Here is a 22,660-nt window from a genome sequence, read left to right on the forward strand (position 1 = left end):
TCACGAAGGGGGTAAGATACAAGCCGCGACCCGGTGGGACGCAGGCACTCCACCAACCCCAGCCCACCAGCGGGAGGAAAGGAGTCGAGCGGGGAGGGAGTGGAAGCCCAGGACTGGTAAATAACCAGCCCTAGTAATCCACAGTGGGAGAACAGACACACATTGCATGGTGTGCTGGATATTAGGGAAACAGAAAAGTTAAATCTGTGAGCAGGTCCCTGCAGCCAGCTCCCCTGGGACAAAAGAAAAGCGAGTGCTTTTTCAAAGTCTTAAAAGGACAGGAGCCTCACAGCGGGACGGAATAGTCCGGGCACACTCAGCCCAGCAGCTGGGAACCCCAGGGAACTTCAGCCACCATAACTCCCTGGGAGACAACACAGCTATGAAGCCCCTCACGGCGATAAACAGCCTGCCGTTCATTCCCGCTCCCGTGAGGCCCTGACAGAGCAGCCTGAGAGCGGCCGTGCCCACAGCAGCCGCCCAGAGCCTCTTCCTAGTGCGTAGCTGCGTGGGCCAGATCCAAAAGCTGCCGCAGGCGAACAGTTGCCCAGTGCTGGCAGGGAAAGCTGGGGCAAGGTGCGAAGAGGTGCCGTTCTTGCAGAACACACTGGGAGCAATGAGATGCCCTGCCCACCGCGGCTCAGGAAATTAACCCAGAGCCTGCTCCCGGGGTGCGGATAATGGGCACAGGCAGCGGACTTTGTTCTCCCAGTTAACACATGCGCTACCTGCCTACAATTACCACTATCGCCATGAAAAGACAGAAGAATTTGGTCCAGTCCAGAATCACCCAGACAACCCCTAAGAGAGGCCCTACGGAGATAGATTTAACCAATCTTCCTGAAAAATGATTCAAAATAAAGGTCATAACCATGCTGATGGACCTGTAGAGAAATATGCAAGAGCTAAAGGATCAAGATGGGAGGGAGAATACAGAAATAAAACAATCTCTGGAAGGACTTAAGAGCAGACTGGATGAAGTGCAAGAGACTATTAATGGAATAGAAATCAGAGAACAGGAACACAGAAAAGCTGAGGCAGAGAGAAATAAAGAATCTCCAGGAATGAAAGAATATTAAGAGAACTGTGTGACCAATCCAAATGGAACAATATTTGCATTATAGGAGTACCAGAAGAAGAGAGAGAAAGAGGGATAAAAAGTCTCTTTGAAGAAATAATTGGTGAAAACTTCCCCAAACTGGGGGAGGAAACAGTCTCTCAGATCATGGAGGCCCACAGATCTCCCAACACAAGGGACCAAAGGAGGACACCACCAAGACATATAATAATTAAAATGGCAAAGATCAAAGACAAGGACAGAGATTTAAAGGCAGCCAGAGAGAGAAAAAAGGCCACCTACGAAGGAAAACCCATCAGGCTAACCTTAGACTTCTCAAAAGAAACCTTACAGGCCAGAAGAGAATGGCATGATATATTTAATGTAATGAAACAGAAGAGCCTTGAACCAAGAATACTGTATCCAGAACAATTATCATTTAAATATGAAGGAGGCATTAAACAAATCCTGGACAAGCAAAAGTTGAGGATTTGCCTCCCACAAACCACCTCTACAGGGTATTTTAAAGGTACTGCTCTAGATGGAAGCACTCCTAAAGCTAAATAGATGTCACCAGAGAAAATAAAATCACACCAAAGAAAGCAGACCAACCAAATACTAAATAAAGGCAAAAAATAAATCAACTATTCATAAAAGCAGTCAAAGGAAACACAAGAGTACAGATTACAACACCTAACATAAAGAAGGGAGGAGGAGGAATAAGAAGGGAGAGAATCATCAGACTGTGTTTATGATAGCTTAATATGCAAATTAATTTACACGATTAGATAGTAAAGAAGCTGCTCTTGAACCTTTGGTAACCATGAATGTAAAGCCTGTAATGACAATAAGTACACATCTTTCAATAATCACCCTAATTGTAAATGGACTGAATGCACCAATCAAAAGACATAGAGTAACAGAATGGATAAAAAAGCAAGACCCATCTATATGCTGCTTACAAGAGACTCACCTCAAACCCAAAGACACGCACAGACTAAAAGTCAAGGGATGTAAAAAGATATTTCATGCAAACAATAGGGAGAAAAAAGCAGGTGTTGCAGTACTTGTATCAGACAAAATAGACTTCAAAACAAAGTAACAAGAGATAAACAAAGACATTACATAATGATAAAGGGGTCAGTCCAATAAGAGGATATAACCATTATAAATCTATATGTACCCAATACAGGAGCACCAATATATGTGAAAGAAATACTAACAGAATTAAAGGAGGAAATAGAATGCAATGCATTCGTTCTAGGAGACTTCAACACACCACTCACTTCAAAGGACAGATCCACCAGACAGAAAATAAGTAAGGACACAGAGGCACTGAATAACACACTAGAACAGATGAACCTAACAGACATCTATAGAACTCTACAACCAAAAGCAGCAGGATACACATTCCTCTCAAGTGCACATGGAACATTTCCAGAATAGAACACCTACTAGGCCACAAAAAGAGCCTTAGTACATTCAAAAAGATTAAAATTCTACCAAACAACTTCTCAGAACACAAAGGTATAAAACTAGAAATAAATTGTACAAAGAAATCAAAAAGGCTACAAACACATGGAGGCTTAACAACATGCTCCTAAATAATCAATGTATCAATGACCAAATTAAAATAGAGATCAAGCAATATATGGAGACAAATGACAACAGCACAAAGCCCCAACTTCTGTGGGATGCAGCAAAGGCAGTTCTAAGATGAAAGTATATAGCAATCCAGACATATTTAAAGAAGGAAGAACAATCCCAAACGAATAGTCTAAAGTCACAATTATTGAAACTGGAAAAAGAAGAACAAATGAGGTGCAAAGTCAGCAGAAGGAGGGACATAATAAAGATCAGAGAAGAAAAAAAAATTGAGAAGAATAAAACAATAGAAAAAAAATTAATGAAACCAAGAGCTGGTTCTTTGAGAAAATAAACAAAATAGATAAGCCCCTAGCCAGACTTATTAAGAGAAAAAGAGTATTTACACACATAAACAGAATCAGAAATGAGAAAGGAAAAATCACGACAGACCCCACAGAAATACAAAGAATTATGAGAGAATACTATGAGAATCGCTATGCTAACAAACTGGAAAACCTAGAAGAAATGGACAACTTCCTAGAAAATTACAACCTTCCAAGACTGACCAAGGAAGAAGCAGAAATTCTAAACAGAACAATTACCAGCAATGAAATAGAATCGGTAATCAAAAAACTACCAAAGAACAAAACTCCTGGATACCACTGAATTTTATCAGACATATAGAGAAGACATAATACCCATTCTCCTTAAAGTTTTCCAAAAAATAGAAGAGGAGGGAATATTTCCAAACTCATTCTATGAAGCCAGCATCACTCTAATATCAAAACCAGGGAAAGATACCACCAAAAAAGAAAATTACAGGCCAATATCCCTGATATTGCACAGATGCAAAAATACTCAACAAAATATTAGCAAACCGAATTCAAAAATACATCAAGAAGATCATAAACCATGATTGAGCGGGATGCATCTCAGGGATGCAAGGAGGGTACAACATTTGAAAATCCATCAACAACATCAACCACATCAACAGAAAGGACAAAAACCACATGATCATCTTCATAGATGCTGAAAAAGCATTTGACAAAATTCAACATCCATTCATGATAAAAACTCTCAACAAAATGGGTATAGAGGGCAAGTATCTTAACATAATAAAGGCCATGTATGACAAACCCACAGCCAACATCATACTTAGCAGCGAGAAGCTGAAAGCCTTTCCTCTAAGATCGGGAACAAGACAGGGATGCCCACTTTCCCCACTGTTATTCAACATAGTACTGGAGGTCCTAGCCATGGCAATCAGACAAAACAAAGAAATACAAGGCATCCAGGTTGATAAAGAAGAAGTCAAACTGTCACTATTTGCAGATGACATGATATCGTACATAAAAATCCCTAAAGAATCCTCCAAAACTACTAGAACTAATATCTGAATTCAGCAAAGTTGCAGGATACAAAATTAATACACAGAAATCTGTTGCTTTCCTAAGCAATATGACGAATTAACAGAAAGAGAAATCAGGAAAACAATTCCATTCACAACTGCATCAAAAAGAATAAAATACCTAGGAATAAACCTAACCAAGGAAGTGAAAGACCTATACCCTGAAAAGTACAAGACAGTCTTAAGAGAAATTGAAGAGGACACTAACAAATGGAAACTCATCCCATGCTCCTGGCTACGAAGAATTAATATCGTCAAAATGGCCATCCTGTGTAAAGCAATCTACAGATTCAATGCAATCCCTATCAAAATACCAACAGCATTCTTCAATGAACTGGAACAGTTTTAAAATTCATATGGAACCACAAAAGACCTCAAACAGCCAAAGCAATTCTGAGAAGGAAGAATAAAGCAGGGGGGATCTTGCTTCTCAACTTCAAACTCTACTACAAAGCCACAGTAATCAAGACAATTTGTACCGGCACAAGAACAGATCCACAGACCAGTCCAATAGGAAAGAGTCCAGATATGAACCCAAACATATATGGCCAATTGATACATAATAAAGGAGCCATGGACATATAATTGGGAAATGACAGCCTCTTCAGCAGCAGGTGTTGGCAAAACTGAACAGCTACATGTAAGAGAATGAAACTGGATCAGTGTCTAACCCCACACACAAAAGTATATTCAAAATGGATCAAAGACCTGAATGTAAATCATGAAACCATAAAACTCTTAGAAAAAAACATAGGCAAAAATCTCTTGGACATAAACATGACCGACTTCAAGAGTTCATGAACATATCTCCCCAGGCAAGGGAAACAAAAGCAAAATTGAACAAGTGGGACTATATTAAGCTGAAAAGCGTCTGTACAGCAAAGGACACCACCAAAAGATCAAAAAGGCATCCTACAATATGGGAGAATATATTCATAAATGACAGATCTGATAAAGAGTTAACATCCAAAATATATAAAGAGCTCATGCATCTCAACAAACAAAAAGCAAATAATCCAATAAGAAAATGGTCAGAGGAGCTGAACAGACAGTTCTCTAAAGAAGAAATCCAGATGGCCAAGAGACACATGAAAAGATGCTCCACATCGCTAGTCATCAGAGAAATGCAAATTAAAGCCACAGTGAGATATCACCTCACACCAGTAAGGATCGCCACCATCCAAAAGACAAACAACAACAAATGTTGGCGATGTTGTGGAGAAAGGGGAACGCTCCTACACTGCTGGTAGGAATGTAAATTAGTTCAACCATTATGGAAAGCAGTATGGAGGTTCCTCAAAAAGCTCAAAATAGAAATACAATTTGACCCAGGAATTCTCTCCTAGGTTACCCTAAGAATGCAGCAGCCCAGTTTGAAAAAGACAGATGCACCCTATGTTTATTGCAGCACTATTTACAATAGCCAAGAATTGGAAGCAACCTAAGTGGAAGCAACCTAAGTGTCCATCAGCAGATGAATGGATAAAGAAGATGTGGTACATATACAGAATGGAATATTATTAAGCCATAAGAAGAAAACAAATCCTACCATTTGTAATAACATGGATTGAGCTAGAGGGTATTATGCTCAGTGAAATAAGCCAGGTGGAGAAAGACAAGTACCAAATGATTTCACTCATCTGTGGAGCATAATAAAAAAGCAAGAACTGAAGGAACAAAACAGCAGCAGAATGACAGAACCCAAGAATGGACTGACAGCTATGAAAGAGAAAGGGACTGCGGGAGGATGGATGGATAAGGGGTTGGAGGGAAGAAAGAGGGCATTATGATTAGCATGTATCATGAGGTGGGGGCACAGGGAGGGCTGTAGAACACAGAGAAGACAAGCAGTTACTCTATAGCATCTGACTACGCTGATGGACAGAGACTGTAATGGGGCATGTGGAGGATACTTGGTGATGGGAGGAGTCTAGTAAACATAATGCTCCTCATGTAGTTGGAGATTAATGATACCCCCCAAAAAAAAAAATTCTAAGTAGACTACCAGATAATGTACAATTTCCTAAAATTACTATACCACTGCCAAAATCATAAATAAAAAGCAAGCATTAAAAACTCATCAAGAATTTGTAAAGTTTTAAAAACTATTAAAAATTACAGTGGAACTACTAACATGGTGTCTTTAAAAAATAATAAGTTCTTACCTTAAAATTTTTTGTGATGCTTTTGAAACTGGCGTTCCAACAAATGCCTCAGGCAACTCTGAATCTGGCAGAGAATATACTATAGGAGATGGTTCTATTTTAGAACTACAAAGAAAGTAAAATTTAAGTTTTGATTATGTCTCTTAAGGAGCATTAAATTTAATGCTATAGAACACGGTGGAATTTGATGGGAGAAGAGGGATTTCAATTTTTTACTTTGTACATTACTCCCTACTTATAAAAAACAATGAATATAATTGTTTCCAAACTTAAAGAAAAAAAATTCTTGTAAGAAAAGTAACCAACATAAAAATGTTTTTGCTTTTTACACATATTTATGAACTCTAAAGTACTGTTTATAAATGCTGTATCCAGGGAAGATGAAGAAGCAGCATGATACAAAAAAAGTGTAAGAATACATACCTATTATAGCCTGGGATGTTATTTTTAGGTTCATTGCTTGCCCAAACCTCTCCAATTTTAGATAACACATTACCGATGAACGTAGATCTTGTTAACACAGTTCCTTTTACAGCTTGCTTTGGAACTGCTGATAATGGTTTGGGTCGAGGAACTGTAAAATGAAAAATGTAGGACTTAATTTCATCTCTAACATCTGGATTTTAATAGAAGATTAATATAAAAGAGTGATTGGAAAATAAGGATCACAAGGTAAGAGTAGTTAAAATTATATTTCACTTAGCAACATCTATGCAGAAATTTAACAATTGGGCGTTTAGGGGATAGTGAAAGAATTATCTCACATGTTGTCCAAAAGGTGAGAAAAGCCTTCAGAAAATGAAATAAAGTGAGTTCTTTCATTCTGTACTACATTATTAAATAAACCATAAAAACTTCCAAGAAAGCCTCATATTTCATGGTATAGAGAGGCCAGGACAAAAAGCACCATTGTGATGAATCAAAGCAAAAGTGAGCTAAATATAAAGTTGTAATAATAGTTTCAGAAGGTAATCATTCAGTATCTTTACTCACCCAATACTTTATGACATTTTTCAATATAACCTTACCTTCTCGAAGAACTGATGATGTTGACAGATGGTAAGGCTTAGCTCGCCCAATGGCTAATTTTCGCTGGACTCTAGGAAGGATTTTCCTGTATTGGTCTAACATAGAATTTCGAGCCACTGATCTCTCCCGCAAACGAGGGTCACGATCATTCTATTGAACATTAAATAACAATAAATTAACTAAGTTTAATCTTTAGAAAGTGTTAAGTGCTATGTTCATTTGCCATTTAAAATATAATTACCAATACCTAAGAATATCTTCTTCCTCCCTATATATCCATTGCTCCAAGTCAAGTAACTTCATATACACACCTACTTTACAAATCCTTACCCATCAATAAATTCCAAGTCTCTCCTACCCAGCTTTGATTCTTCACAACTAATAAAAACAATTTTTATTACTACTAAGTACCTACATGTGTCAGGCAACATACTACTTTGCACAAACCTCTGTGCATTCTCAGAGATACTGTCATTTTAAAGATGAGGAAACCAAGCCTCAGAGTCTTCCAAACACAGAGCAAATTAAGGAAGAATCAGTCTGACACCTGAAGCCCATGCTCTTTGTACTATGTAACTCCACTGCTGTCCTTGACCTCTTCCTCTTGCTTTCCCTGAGTGAAATAGTTAGTCTGGCAAGACTGGGCAAATATCTAAACAGAAATGGCATGTATAAAAGACTTAGATTAATAATGCTCTGTTCCCAATACTGCTACAGAAGGTAAGAAGAGGGTTCCAAGTTCAAGATGATATAAAAAGCCTAATGGTCACCACGCTACAAGCTCTTATATACAAAGTCACCAGTTTTCCTTATTCTCTTGTATCTCATAATAAAAGAAGTTTAATTATACCATAAGATTAGTCTTCAAAGTTTGGTTCAGCTTCAAGGCAGGGATGTAATTGGCACGCTGTAAATGGTGAACTACAAGGAATTCCTGATTCTGAACACTGGTGCTGGACTGCAAAAATCTCACCAAACACTCCTAGGAAGAACAAAATAGATTTGTAAGCTACTAACTAATCCTAAATTTCTGGCAAGTTTGTTTATACGGATAAGTCATTACCTGCTCAGTGTCTGTAAATGGTAACTTCAGTAGATCCTCCATTAAGCCAATTTCCTGACAAACTTCATATGTGTGCTTTAGTAACTCCTCTACATTCAACCTATTAGAATGTTGCCGCAGTAAACTCCAGGCCTCAACCATGCACCTGAAAACAATATTTTTCCAAGTACAGTTTTAGAAAAAAAAACTATTAAAAATATTCAAAACAAAGAGAGAGAGGAAAAGGTGGCAGTGAGGAGTGTGGCAGAAATCTCCTCCCAAAACCACATATATTTTGAAAATACAGCAAATACAACTATTCCTAAAAAAGTGACAAGAAGTAACAGTACACCAGCCAGTGTACACATCTGCAAGAACCCAACATCTCATGGAAAAGAGTAAAGTTCAAAGCTGCGACCTGGAGGGATCTGAGTACTCCGGCCACCCCAACTCACCAGTGGGAGGAAAAGAATCAGAGTAGGGAGGGAGTGGAAGCACAGGACTGCTAAATACCTAGCCCTAGACATCTACCCTCGGAACACAGACCCACGCTGCATGGTACTCTGGAGACTAGAGGGGCTGAAAAGCAAAGTCTGAGGCCAAGACTGAGAACAGGTTCCCAAAACTGGCTGCCCTGGGACAAAAGAAAAACAGGCACTTTAAAAGTCTTAAAGGGGCAAGGGTTCAACAGGTGGACAAAGTCATCCTGGCACACTTGGCCCAGCAGGCTGGGAACTTTCAGGAGCTTCAGGTGCCCTACCCCCTGGTTGGCAACGCAGCCCCAAGGCCCCTCACTATAAAACAGCCTGCTGTTCCTTCCTCCGTGCCAGCACCTGTGCGCAAACTGGCTGTCCCTGCCATTGCTGCAGACCAGCCAGAGGGCAGCCCCGCTTACAGCATCTACGCACTTTAACACAGAAGCTTCTCCCTGTGCATGGCTAACCAGCCCAGACCCAGAGGCTGATCCCTGCACATGGTTGACCAGCACAGACAGTGGAGACAGGCACTGAGACCAGAAGCCATGAAGGGGCTTTGTTCTCATGGCAGAACCTGCGCTGCTCACCTACAATCGCTGCCAACACCCTAGGCCATCCCAAGCGTTGCCCCACCCACGGCAGTTTAGGGGATTAACTAAGAGGCTGCTCCCTGTGTGCAGTTAACTGGCACAGACAGCAGAGACAGGCACAGTGAACAACAAGCAGGAAGGGACTTTGTCCTCCCAGCTGACACCCGCGCCACTCGCCAGCAACCACTCCCATCGTTCCAGGACTATGAAAAGGCAGAAGCACCTTGTTCAATCCAAAATCCCTCAAACACCAGAAAGAGGGCTTGGTGAAACTGAAATCAACAATTTTCCTGAAAAAGAATTGAAAATAAAATCGTAAGCATGCTGATGGGGCTACAGAATATTCAAGAACTAAGGGACAAATTCAGGAGGGAGATAAGAGAAATGAAACAAACAATGGAGGGATTTAAAAGCAGATTAGATGAGGTGGAGGAGACTGTTAAGGGAACATAAATCAGAGAACAAGAATACAGAGAAGCTGACACAGATAAAGAAAAAAAGGATCTCTAGGAATGAAAGAATATTAAGAGAACTGTGTGACCAAACCAAATGCAACAATATTTGCATTATAGCGGTACCAGAAGAAGAGAGAAAAAAAGGGATAAAGTGTCTTTGAAGAAATAATTGCTGAAAACTTCCCAAATCCTGGGAGGGAAATAGTTTTTCAGGCTAAGGAAGTCTACAGATCTCCAAACACAAGGACCCAAGAAGGACAACAACAAGACATATAATTAAAATGGTAAAGATCAAAGACAAGGACAGAGTATTAAAAGCAGCCAGAGAGAGAAAAAAGATCACCTACAAAGGAAAACCCATCAGGCTATCATCAGACTTCTCAACAGAAACCTTACAGGCCAGAAGGGAGTGGCATAATATATTCAATGCAATGATACAGAAGGGCCTCGAACCAAGAATACCCCACCCAGCAAGATTATCATTTAGATTTCAAGGAGGGATTAAACAATTCCCAGATAAGCAGAAGTTGAGGGAATTTACCTCCCACAAATCATCTCTACAGTATATTTTAAAGGGACTGCTCTAGATGGAAGTATGCTAAGCTAAATAGCTGTCACCAGAAAAAATAAAACCACAGCAAAGGAAGCAGACCAACTAAGTACTAACCAAATGCAAAATTAAATCAGCTACCCACTAAGACAGTCAAGGTATACACAAAGAGTACAGAATATGAAAGCTAACATATAAAGAGTGGAGGAGGAAGAAAAAGAAGGGAGAGAAAAAAGAACCATTATACTGTGTTTATAATAGCACAGTAAGTGAGTTAAGGTAGACTGCCAGATAGTAAAGAGGCTGCTCTTGAACCTTTGGTAAACACAAATCTAAAGCCTGCAGTGGCAATAAGTACCTATCTATCAATAATAACCCTAAATGTAAATGGACCGAATGTAATATCAAAAGACACAGAGCTACAGAATGGATAAAAAAGCAAGACCCATCTTCATGCTGCCTACAAGAGACTCACTTCAAACCCAAAGACATACACAGACTGAAAGTGAAGGAATGGAAAAAGATATTTCATGCAAACAATAGTAGGAAAAAAGCAGGTGTCGCAGTACTTGTATAAGATAAAATAGACTTCAAAACAAAGAAAGTAACAAGAGATAAAGAAGGACATTACATAAGATAAAGGGGTCAGTTCAAAAAGAGGATATAACCATTATAAATATCTATGCACCCAATATAGGAGCACCCAAATATGTACAACAAATAGTAACAGAAATGAAGGCGGAAATAGAATGCAATACATTCATTTTAGGAGACTTCAACACATCATTTACTCCAAAGGACAGATTCACCAGACAGAAAATAAGGACACAGAGGCACTGAACAACACACTAGAACAGATGGACCTAACAGACATCTATAGAACACTCCACCCAAAAGCAACAGGATACACACATTCTTCTCAAGTGCACATGGAACATTTACCAGAACAGACCACATACTAGGCCATAAAGAGTCTCAGCAAAGACAAAAAGATTGAAATTGTACCAACCAACTTCTCAGATCACGAAGGTATAAAACTAGAAATAAATTGTACAAAGAAAAAAAAAAAGGCTCACAAATACATGGAGGCTTAACAACATGCTCCTAAATAATCAATGGATCAATGACCGAATTAAAATAGAGATCAAATAATATATGGAGACAATGAAAACAACAGGGCAATGCCCCAACTTATGTGGTACATAGTGAAGGCAGTTCTAAGAGGAAGGTATATAGCAATCCAGGCATATTTAAAGAACGAAGAACAATCCCAAATGAGTAGTTTAAATTCACAATTATTGAAACTGGAAAAAGAAGAACAAATGAGGCACAAAATCAGTAGAAGGTGGGACATAATAAAGATCAGAGAAGAAATAAGTAAAATTGAGAAGAATAAAATAGAAAAAAATTAATGAAACCAAGAGCTGGTTCTTTGAGGAAATAAACAAAATAGAGAAACCCCTAGACAGACTGATTAAGAAAAAAAGAATCTACATGGATAAACAGAATCAGAAATTAGAAAGGAAAAATCACTATGGACACCACAGAAATACAAAGAATTATTAGAGAATACTATGAAAAATTATATGCTAACAAACTGGATAACCGAGAGGAAATGGACAACTTTCTAGGAAAATACAACCTTCCAAGACTGACCCAGGAAGAAACAGAAAATTTGAACAGACCAATTACCAGCAATGAAATTGAATTGGTAATCAAAAAACTACCCGAGAACAAAACTCCCATACCAGATGGCTTCACCATTGAATTTTATCAGACCTTTAGAGAAGACATAATACCCATTCTCCTTAAAGTTTTCCAAAAAACAGAAGAGGAGGGAATATTTCCAAATTCATTCTATGAAGCCAGCATCACTCTAATACCAAAACCAAGCAAAAACACCACAAAAAAAGAAAACTATAGACCAATATCCCTGATGAACAGAGGCAAAAATAGTCAACAAAATATTAGCAAACCAAATTCAAAAATACATTAAGAGGATCATACATCATGATCAAGTGTGATTTATCCCAGGGATGCAAGGATGTTATAACAGTTGAAAATCCATCAACATCCTCCACTATATCAATAAAATGGACAAAAATCACATGATCATCACCATAAATGCTGAAAAAGCATTTGATAAAATTCAACAACCATTCATGATAAAAACACTCAATAAAATGGGTACAGAAGGCAACTACCTCAACATAATAAAGGCGATATATGACAAACCACAGCCAACATTATACTTAACAGTGAAAAGCTGAAAGCTTTTCCTCTAAGATTGGGAACAAGACAAGGATGCCCACTCTCCCCACTTTTATTCAACACAGTACTGGAGGTCCTAGCCATGGTAATCAGACAACACAAAGAAATAAAAGGCATCCAGATTGGCAAGGAAGAAGTCAAACTCTCACTGTTTCAGATGACATGATATTGTACATAAAAAACCCTAAAGAATCCACTCCAAAACTATTAGAACTAATGTCTGAATTCAGCAAAGTTACAGAATACAAAATTAATACACAGAAATCTGTTGCATTTCTATACACTAATGATGAAGTAACAAACAGAGAAATCAGGAAAACATTTTCATAAACAATTACAACAAAAAGAATGAAATACCTAGGAATAAACCTAGAATAAAATACCTAGGAATAAACCTAACTAACAAAGTGAAAGACCTATACTGTGAGAATAAATGTAAATTCATCCCATGGTCTTGGGTAAGAAGAATTAATATTGTCAAAATGGCCATCCTGCCTAAAGCAATCTACTAGAGATTCAATGCAATCCCTAACAGAATACCAACAACATTCTTCAATGAACTGGAACAAGTAGTTTTAAAATTCATATGGAACCACAAAAGACCCCGAATAGCCAAAGCAATCCTGAGAAGGAAAAATAAAGCAGGGGGGGTATTTCAACTTCAAGCTCTACTACAAAGCCACAGTAATCAAGACAATTTGGTACTTGCATAAGAACAGATCTACAGACCAATGGAACAGGAGAGAGTCCAGATATTAACCCAAGTGTGTATGGTCAATTATGACAGCTTCTTCAACAGCTGGTGTTGGCAAAACTGGACAGCTATATGTAAGAGAATGAAACCGGATTACTGTCTGACTCCATACACAAAAGTAAACTCAAAATGGATCAAAGACTTGAATGCAAGTCATGAAAACATAAAACTCTTAGAAGAAAACATATGCAAAAATCTCTTGAATATAAACATGAGCAACTTTTTCATGAGCATATTTCCATGGGCAAGGGTAAGAAAAGTAAATATGAACAAGTGGGACTATATAAAACTAAAAAAGCTTCTGTACAGCAGAGGACACCATCAGTAGAACAAAAAGGGATCCTACAGTATGGAAGAATATATTCATAAATGACAAACCCAATAAGGGGCTAACATCCAAAATATATAAAGAGCTCATGTGCCTCAACAACCAAAAAGCAAACAACCCTATTAAAAAATGGGCAGAGAATATGAACAGACAATTCTCCAAAGAATTCAGATGGCCAACAGGCACATGAAAAGATGCTCCACATCACTAATCATCAGAGAAATGCAAATTAAAACCACAATGAGATATCACCTCACACCAGTTAGGATGGCCAACATCCAAAAGACAAACAACAAATGCTGGTGAGGATATGGTGAAAGGGGAACCCTCCTACACTGCAGGTAGAAATGTAAATTAGTTCAACTGTTGTGGAAAGCAGTATGGAGGCTCCTCACAAAACTCAAAATAAAAATACCATTTGACCCAGGAATTCCACTCCTAGGAATTTACCCTAAGAATGCAGGTGCCCAGATTCAAAAAGACATATGCACCCCTATGTTTATTGCAGCACTTTTTACAATAGCCAAGATATGGAAGCAAGCTAAGTGTCCATCAGGATGAATGGATAAAGATGATGTACATATAAACAATGGAATATTATTCAGCTATAAGAAGAAAACAAATCCTACCATTTGCAGCAATATGGATAGAGCTAGAGGGTATTATGCTCAGTGAAATAAGCCAGGCAGAGAAAGACAAATATCAAATGATTTCACTCATCTGTGGAGTGTAACAACAAGGCAAAAACTGAAGGAACAAAACAAAACAGTAACTGACACAGAACCCAAGAATGGACTAACAGTTTCTAAAGGGAAAGGGACTGGGCACGGTGGTTGGGAAGGCAGGGATAAGGGGATTAAGGGGCATTATGATTAGCACATATAATGTAGGGGGGGAAAATGGGGAAGGCAGTATAGCACAGAGAAGACCAGTAGTGACTCTATAGCATCATAACTATGCTGATGGACATTGACTGTAATGAAGTAGGTGGTGGGAACTTAATAATGGGGGCATTCTAGTAAGCAGAATGTTGCTCATGTGATTGTATATTAATGATACCATAATAAAAAAAAATCAAAACAAGTCATCCACTTAAAGAATCTCAAAGATACTTTTAGGTCTAGTTTAAAATGTACCTTAAAAATGTTACTGAATACTAATCACTGCATAATTAAGTTTGCTAATGTCAGTAAAAAGACAAGCCATCTTTAAAGATCTAATTTTATGTTGTATATTGTTTTTTAAGTGTAAAATAACAGGAAAGAAAGTTAAGCACACAGGAGTTCAATAAGACAAAAAACTAATATGGTCTGGATAAAACTGAAGGATTAGTGTGGTGTGACACAGAGAAGTCAGGCTCTTAAGGAAGTGACACTTAGCATGAGAAGAGTTGGGAAAGAAAATGAGCAAAGGCCTAGAGTGGGAAACAAGCATATCATGTTCATGGGAAAGTGAAGGGTTTAGCTTAGTAACTGAGGATTCTGACTCATCTACAGAAGGATCTGACTGGAGAAGTTGCGTCAAATTAGACAGTTTTAGACACATATGGGGGTGTTAAAATGTCCTTCTGTGGACAATAAGGCCATCAAATGAAGTACTATTTCTCATGCTACATTAAGTAATAAAAGCAATCTTGAAATGTTATGATTAGTTTAAAAAAATTACCAATGAAAGGCTGATATATTTATGTATTTAGATAAACAAGTCTTGAAAAGTACACATTAAAGCCAACAATACTTAATCTGGCAGTTAAAATTTTTGGAGGGGCTGATAATTTTCTAGGCAGAAGAGGGGATAAAATAAAAAATGGCAAGCCAATAGGAATATAAGGGAAATAATTTTCTCAAACAAAAATCATTAATCCTAATTCTAAGTGAAAAGAGACACAAAATGAGCAAAAGCTATTGGAAAAATGGCTGATAAGACTTGCTTGACACATGGTTGCCACAAACCGTCAATTTGTAAAGAACTTAGTTATTGCAAAGTGCAACAGAATGAAGCACAATAAAATGAGGTATGCCTGTACTTCTTGTTATTCATCTTACTCTAGATAAAAGGTGCTTTTACTTTACATTCTTGACATTTTTCTTAATGTTGAAAGATGAAAAATCATGAGTATTATGTAAGGCAACCACTGCAAAATATATATACTGCTACTATTTATTTCATGAACTCTGTATTACTGACCTATGATCAAGAGTTTGACTATACTTTCAAATACGCTCTTACCTATTAAAAAGCAGAACAGTGAGGTGAAGGGTAACATCACTACTGTTGGACACTGTTGGCTTCATTGTCTGAATGTATCTGAGCGCTTGTCTGTGCTCATGCTGACTCATCAAGGCTTGAATAATCTTTGAATGTTGCCATGACAGAGGTTTTGCAGTAGCTGGATGAAAAAGAAGATCCAAACCACTCTGCAAAAATGACATGAAAATTGGTAGCTAACCTTTAAAAAGACAAGCAATACTAATAGTAAAGTGACGAAAATCAAGATAAAACCAATTTAAATAAAAGCCAAAACTATCTAATCTATGGTATATTTTATTTTTAAAAAGCCTTATCAAAGGCTTCATACTTGAGACCTTGTCAAGCTATTCTGTAAAATTTTTTCACCAATTTCAACATATCAGTGCCAAACCCTGCCTTCTGTGATTCTCCCAACACATAGTAATACTTATTTTTTACCTGTTTCCTTCTTCAGACAGTAAGGAATCTGGGGTTCCTAACTGTTTGTATTTATTATCTGAGATAGAGCTTGGTGAATGTATTGATTAAACCACATCCTTAAATTATGTCTACAAGTAGACTGAGTCATATTTTTAATATCAAATTTGATCTAGTTATGTTTTTCCTACAATTGTAACAGTTCACAAAAGTTTACATTCCAAATAAACTAAGACTTACCTCATAGTCATTATGATCTATCAGCCAAAACCCTTGAATAAGTTTAACCTGGCCCCAAGAAATGGCAAAGGCAGTTGGAAATGATTCAATGTAATTATCTGTTTTGTTTGGAAAGGAATACATAATATCGAGTAGCAAATAAATGGTCTTTTAAAAAAGAGGATTAAGGACAATAAACAAAAACCCCTATGAATACTTATAATGTGTAATAGGACACCAATAGCATGACAGAAAAGATACTTGAGAGATTTCCTTTGTGTCCAAAAGGCCATTTATGGATATTCTGCTATGGAAGTATAGTTTCATTAAATGGAGGTTAACAGCCAGTCCCATGACCAATTCATTCATTTTCAAAAGTAATATAACAAAGAGATGAACTAAAGCACTTTAGCAAACATTATCTTATAAATCATGAATGGAACTGCATTTTTAGACTAAGAAACTAACATTAGCACAGAAATCTTATTGCAGAGACCACGGATCTCAACCACAATGCCTAAAATACTACTAAGCTACCTTATAATATATTCATATTTAGTACATAAGTTAACCTTTTTGAGAATGACCACTTGGCAGGAATGTTTAAGAGCAGTTGTTCTTAACTTCGAGAATGTTGGACACATGTTGGAATCTGATGAAAGCCATGGCCCCTATCCTAGAGAAATAAACATTAAACAAAATTTTGCATAGTTTCACATTAATCACAGACAATCTGAACCCAACCAACAGGTCCTGGGTTGAGAACTAACTTTTCTTTTGAAAAGAAATTCAAATGTGGAATTGAGACTGGATTAGATTTGTAATGTTTCTACTACTCTGAAATTTTATGATTTTGGTAATACATAAATTATTGATAAAACTTGTTTGTTATGCTTCAGAAGATAGGAGACTGACGAGAATTAGGCTTGGGGTGGATTAATGATTGTGTATTGAGCATTGACTCCCCTATACAGAATTTTATTGTTGTTAACAACCATTTGATCAATAAATATGAGAGATGCCCTCTCAAAAAACAAAACAAAAAAATAAATAAATAAATTATTGATAAAACTGTAAAGGATACAACAGAATGCTTGTTTGCTTTGGTAACGTTGTCTAGCAGGTATATGTCAAGGAGTGCCTATAAAAGGGATAAAAAATTTGGTGCATTTTATATATTCATTCATGCATGCTCCTTGCTTTTCCCAAGCCTGCGCCTGGTGTCAAAAATACAGCTAAGCTTGTCTCCCAGCCCACCAACATTGGAGATTTTCTAAGTGATACGATGTTATTGCAAACCTACATGTAGACTGGTAGGAGGATATTTTCCTGTGCCTCCTTCATCCCGTTTCCACAACTTCTCAACTTCATCTCCCAACTGAGAAACTATTCCGTCAATCATCAAACAATCAGGGTTCCACTTCCCTCTGCATAAGGGCACATTACAGATTACTTATTAGCATTAACTATTATCAAAATAGTAAGCACTGAATTCTTAAAAGTAATGATATCAACTATCAAAGGGAGAAGGGAGTTGAGAACAGGACCCCCTTTAGCATCACATCAACTCCAGACATCAAGGAGTTAGTCAGACAAACCCAAAAGAATCTTCAAGTTCACCCATCAGCAAGCCCGTCAGTGAAGGTCAGGTCCTGGAGAAGAATGTGGTCCAGCCAACCAAGTGCCTGAGGCCATCTATTTTTTATCATCTTGAACAATTTACCAAAGCATGACACCCCAGGAGAGTGAAAAATAAAACGGCAGTTCACAAAGAATTAAGGTTTCAGTTTCATCACTTAGACTTGTCTTTAACTTCAGTAATCTCTTCAAAAATATACTGAGCACCTACAAAGCCAAAAGTAGATACCGTCCCTGTCTGTTTCCTCATCTAATATTAACAATAGCAGCTGCAGTTACTACTTATTGAGCTTTTCCTATGAGTCAGGTGCTGTAAGAGGAGCCTGGCACATATTATTTCATTTAATCTTTATAATGACTTTATAATTTATGTGACAAATAGGATTAGAAAGCTCAGCTAACCTGCTCAAGGACACACACTTATCTAGAATTTAAAAATATGGCTAATAAATCCCTTGAGTCCTTTCTCACTATCTAGATTAGTTGTTCTAAAGCACTGGATGCCAAAGTTTGCCATACATCAAAATTACAGCTAGCACAGCCTTTTAAGTATTGATTTCCAGGTGATTCTGACAACAAAAGCTGGAATTGATGTTTGTAAATCGCTGCCGTAAATGTCGTATGTTGCACTTCACTTCTGTCACTCCAACTTGAGGGAGGAGGTTAACTGATTAGCTAATTAAGTAATTAGATTCTTGAGGCAGGGCCAAGGCTTTCTTAACACGATTATTTCTACTTCCTTATTTCTAAGGCACCAACTAGGCTAATATTCATATATTTCCTTTTTTTTTTAAGGGAGAGAGGTAAAGGAAATAAAAACAAAAGAAGTGGTTGATGTGCTGAAATGCAACTATTTATGGAAAGAATGCAAAGTAACTGGTTATATATTTTATACTTTTTTGATGAACAGTAAGTAGCTTCTAGTCTTTTTCTGAATAAGAATTCTCAGGAAAAACACAAGTTTAGATTAGAGAATCTACGCTAAAAAATCAATTATGATAAATAGTTTTATTTAGGAAATAAGCAGCTACACTCAAGTTTTGAAATAAATGTGTAATCATTAGGTCAAGGCAAACATTACAACTAAAATAGTAATGCTGGTAACAAATTCTGATACTTTACTGAGAATTTCACTCACTCATTCATTTTGTAACATGATGAATTCTATTCTGAGAAAGCTCTGACTTTTTACAAAAGTAATTTCTAAAATGTTTTTTGAAGGCCCTGGGTGTATTATACCTTGATAAATGTTCGCAGTTCTGCCGATGGCTGGTGTAGTAGCTCTGAATTCCAGGGTAGTTGTAGCGTAACCGTGGTAACTGCACAGCATCATCTGGATTGTTTTAAAGAGTTGGAAAGAAAGCTAAGTAATATTTCCACAATATCCCAACAATACTTAAGGTTACACAGAGTGGTATTTTACGACAATTTTAAAATGTTTAATTTGCAGGATTCCTAAGTTTAAGTAATAAAGGAATACTACATATCCCCTTATTAACAGATGTGTAAATGAGAAAGCTGTGTCCTTCATTAAAGTCTGTAACAAGAACACTGGCTTAAAACCTTGGAAAAGTTATACTAAGAAATAATTCTTCTCTTAGACACTTATGATAATTTGAAAGCAAGCAGTGTTCACTATTTGTTCAAGTAAAAGAAAACTATGAAACAATAAGATCAACATTAACAATGCACAGTGGCACAACGGCTTCTAAATCAAGTCTAATGTGTTTCCTAGAAATGCAAGAAGTCAGATGCTTTATAGGATGCTCTAAGAAAATACAGCAAAAGTCCAATCCTGTAATTCTTGGTATTGGTATGAATCATTAAATAAAAGATATTTAATTGATGGAGAATAATACTGGTCAATAACCATATTAAAGTAAACTTTAAAAAGAAAAAGAAGAGTAAATTAGATTATAAAACTCTTAGTTCTATGGATTTAAACTGTAGCTGGTGATACTGTTGAACCCATTTTCAGAAGCCATGTTTTGTCAAATATTCTTTCCTCCTAAAAGTTATCCAAATCTAATAAATACGTATGGAACAACTGTGTATCTGGCATAGGGTGAGGCACTGAGGATAAAAAGAATGCAAGAAGGTAAGAATAGAGGAAAACTTAAGTGAGGTGTCAGAAGAAAGGAAACCTGAGAAATTAGAGCACAGTAACAAAATTATAAAGATTTGAGGAGGAGCCAAGGTGGCGGCATGAGTAGAGCAGCGGAAATCTCCTCCCAAAACCATATATATTTTTAAAAATACAACAAATACAACTATTTCTAAAAGAGAGAGGAGAGGATACAGTACAACAGCCAGGCTACACCTACATCTGCGAGAACTCGGCATCTCATAAAAGAGGAAAGATACAAGTCACAGCCTAGCAGGACGCGAGTGCTCCCCCAACCCCAGCTCACCAGTGGGAGGCGAGGAGTCGGAGCAGGGAGGGAGTGGAAGCACAGGACTGCTAAATAACCAGCCCTAGTAATCCACACTGGGAGCACACACACACATTGCATGGTGTGCTGGACATTAGGGAAATGGAAAAGTAAAATCTGTGAGCGGCTCCCCGCAGTCGCCTCCCCTGGGACAAAAGAAAAGTGAGTGCTTTTTTGAAAGTCTTAAAGGGACAGGGGCGTCACAGCTAGAAGGAATCATCCCGGTACACTTAGCCCAGCAGGCTGGGAATTCTGAGGAGCTTCGGACGCCCCAGCCCCCTGGGACACAGTGAAGCTCTGAAACCCCTAAGGTTGACGATAAACAGCCTGCTGTTCATTCCCCCTCCAGCGTGGCCCTGCTACAGTGGCTGAGCAGCCTGAGAGCAGCTGCACCTACAGCAGCCGCCCAGAGCCTCCTTGCAGTGCGCTGCTACGGGCACAGGCTGAGGAAGCCAGGGCAGGACGCAGAGGCACACCGTTCTCGCAGGAGAGCACGCCTGGCCCACCTGCCTCTCCCCACAGGGCTCTGGGCTGCCCTGCTCACGGCGGCTCAGAGGATTAACCCGGACGCTGCTCCCAGTGTGAGGGTGACCAACACAGGCAGCAGAGAGGGGCAGGGAGACCAGCAAGTAGGAAGGGACTTTGTTCTCACAGCTGACACATGCACCCACCCGCCTACCACTACCTCTATCGCCATGAAAAGGCAGAAGAATTTGGTCCAGTCCAGAATTCCCAGACAACCCCCGAGAGAGGACCTGGGAGACAGATATAACCAATCTTCCTGAAAAATAATTCAAAATAAAGGTTATAACCATGCTGATGGACCTGCAGAGAAATATGCAAGAGCTAAAGGATCAAGTTAGGAGGTAGAATACAGAAATAAAACAATCTCTGGAAGGACTTAAGAGCAAACTGGATGAGGTGCAAGAGGCCGTTAATGGAACAGAAATCAGAGAAAAGAAATACGGAGAAGCTGAGGCAGAGAGAGATAAAAAGATCTCCAGGAATGAAAGAATATTAAGGGAACTGTGTGACCAATCGAAATGGAACAATATTCGCATTATAGGGGTACCAGAAGAAGAAGAGAGAAAAAGGGATCGAAAGTGTATTTGGAGAAATAATTGCCGAAAACTTCCTCAAACTGGGGGAGGAAATAAGTCTCCTCAGACCATGGAGGCCCACAGATCTTCCAACACAGGGGACCAAAGGAGGACACCACCAAGACATACAATAATTAAAATGACAAATATCAAGGACAAGGACAGAATACTAAAGGTAACCAGAGAGAGAAAACAGGTCACCTACAAAGGAAAACCCATCAGGCTATCATCACACTTCTCAACAGAAACCTTACAGGCCAGAAGAGAATGGCATGATATATTTAATGCAATGAAACAGAACAGCCTTGAACCAAGAATACTGTATCCAGCACGATTATCATTTAAATATGAAGGAGGGATTAAACAATTCCCAGACAAGAAAAAGTTGAGGGAATTTGCCTCCCACAAACCACCTCTACAGGGTATTTCAGAGGGACTGCTCTAGATGGGAGCACTTCTAAAGCTAAATAGATGTCACCTGAGAAAATAAAATCATACCAAAGAAAGCAGACCAACTAAATACTAAATAAAGCCAAAAAAATAAAATCAACTATTCATAAAAGCAGTCAAAGGAAACACAAAAGAGTACAGATGAAAACAGCTAACATATAAAGAATGGAGGAGGAATAAGAAGGGAGAAAAATAAAGAATCATCAGACTGTGTTTATAATAGCTTAATAAGCGAGTTAAGTTAGACGATTGGATAGTAAAGAAGCTACCCTTGAACCTTTGCTAACCACGAATCTCAAGACTGCAATGGCAGTAAGTACATATCTTTCAATAATCACCCTATATGTAAATGGACTGAATGCACCAATCAAAAGACACAGAGTAACAGAATGGATAAAAAAGCAAGACCCATCTATATGCTGCTTACAAGAGACTCACTTCA

General features: G+C 38.1%; 1 protein-coding gene across 3 annotated transcripts in view; it reads right to left on the reverse strand.

Moving 5' to 3' along the window:
* Positions 1-22,660, reverse strand: part of AHCTF1 (AT-hook containing transcription factor 1) — an 83,522-nt gene that overhangs the window by 17,868 nt on the left and 42,994 nt on the right. For all 3 annotated transcript variants that reach the window (XM_073216727.1, XM_073216726.1, XM_073216728.1), the window contains exons 17-26: positions 19,476-19,569; positions 17,902-18,025; positions 17,683-17,739; positions 16,620-16,766; positions 15,942-16,129; positions 8,310-8,454; positions 8,097-8,228; positions 7,246-7,396; positions 6,641-6,791; positions 6,218-6,322 (exon numbers count right to left, since the gene is read on the reverse strand). In XM_073216727.1, the coding sequence (XP_073072828.1) occupies positions 6,218-6,322; positions 6,641-6,791; positions 7,246-7,396; positions 8,097-8,228; positions 8,310-8,454; positions 15,942-16,129; positions 16,620-16,766; positions 17,683-17,739; positions 17,902-18,025; positions 19,476-19,569 (1,294 nt within the window). The remainder of the gene's footprint in view (positions 1-6,217; positions 6,323-6,640; positions 6,792-7,245; positions 7,397-8,096; positions 8,229-8,309; positions 8,455-15,941; positions 16,130-16,619; positions 16,767-17,682; positions 17,740-17,901; positions 18,026-19,475; positions 19,570-22,660) is intronic.

The sequence above is a fragment of the Manis javanica genome, chromosome 11 (genome assembly GCF_040802235.1).
Source record: "Manis javanica isolate MJ-LG chromosome 11, MJ_LKY, whole genome shotgun sequence".
In the NCBI taxonomy this organism is placed as follows: Eukaryota; Metazoa; Chordata; class Mammalia; order Pholidota; family Manidae; genus Manis; species Manis javanica.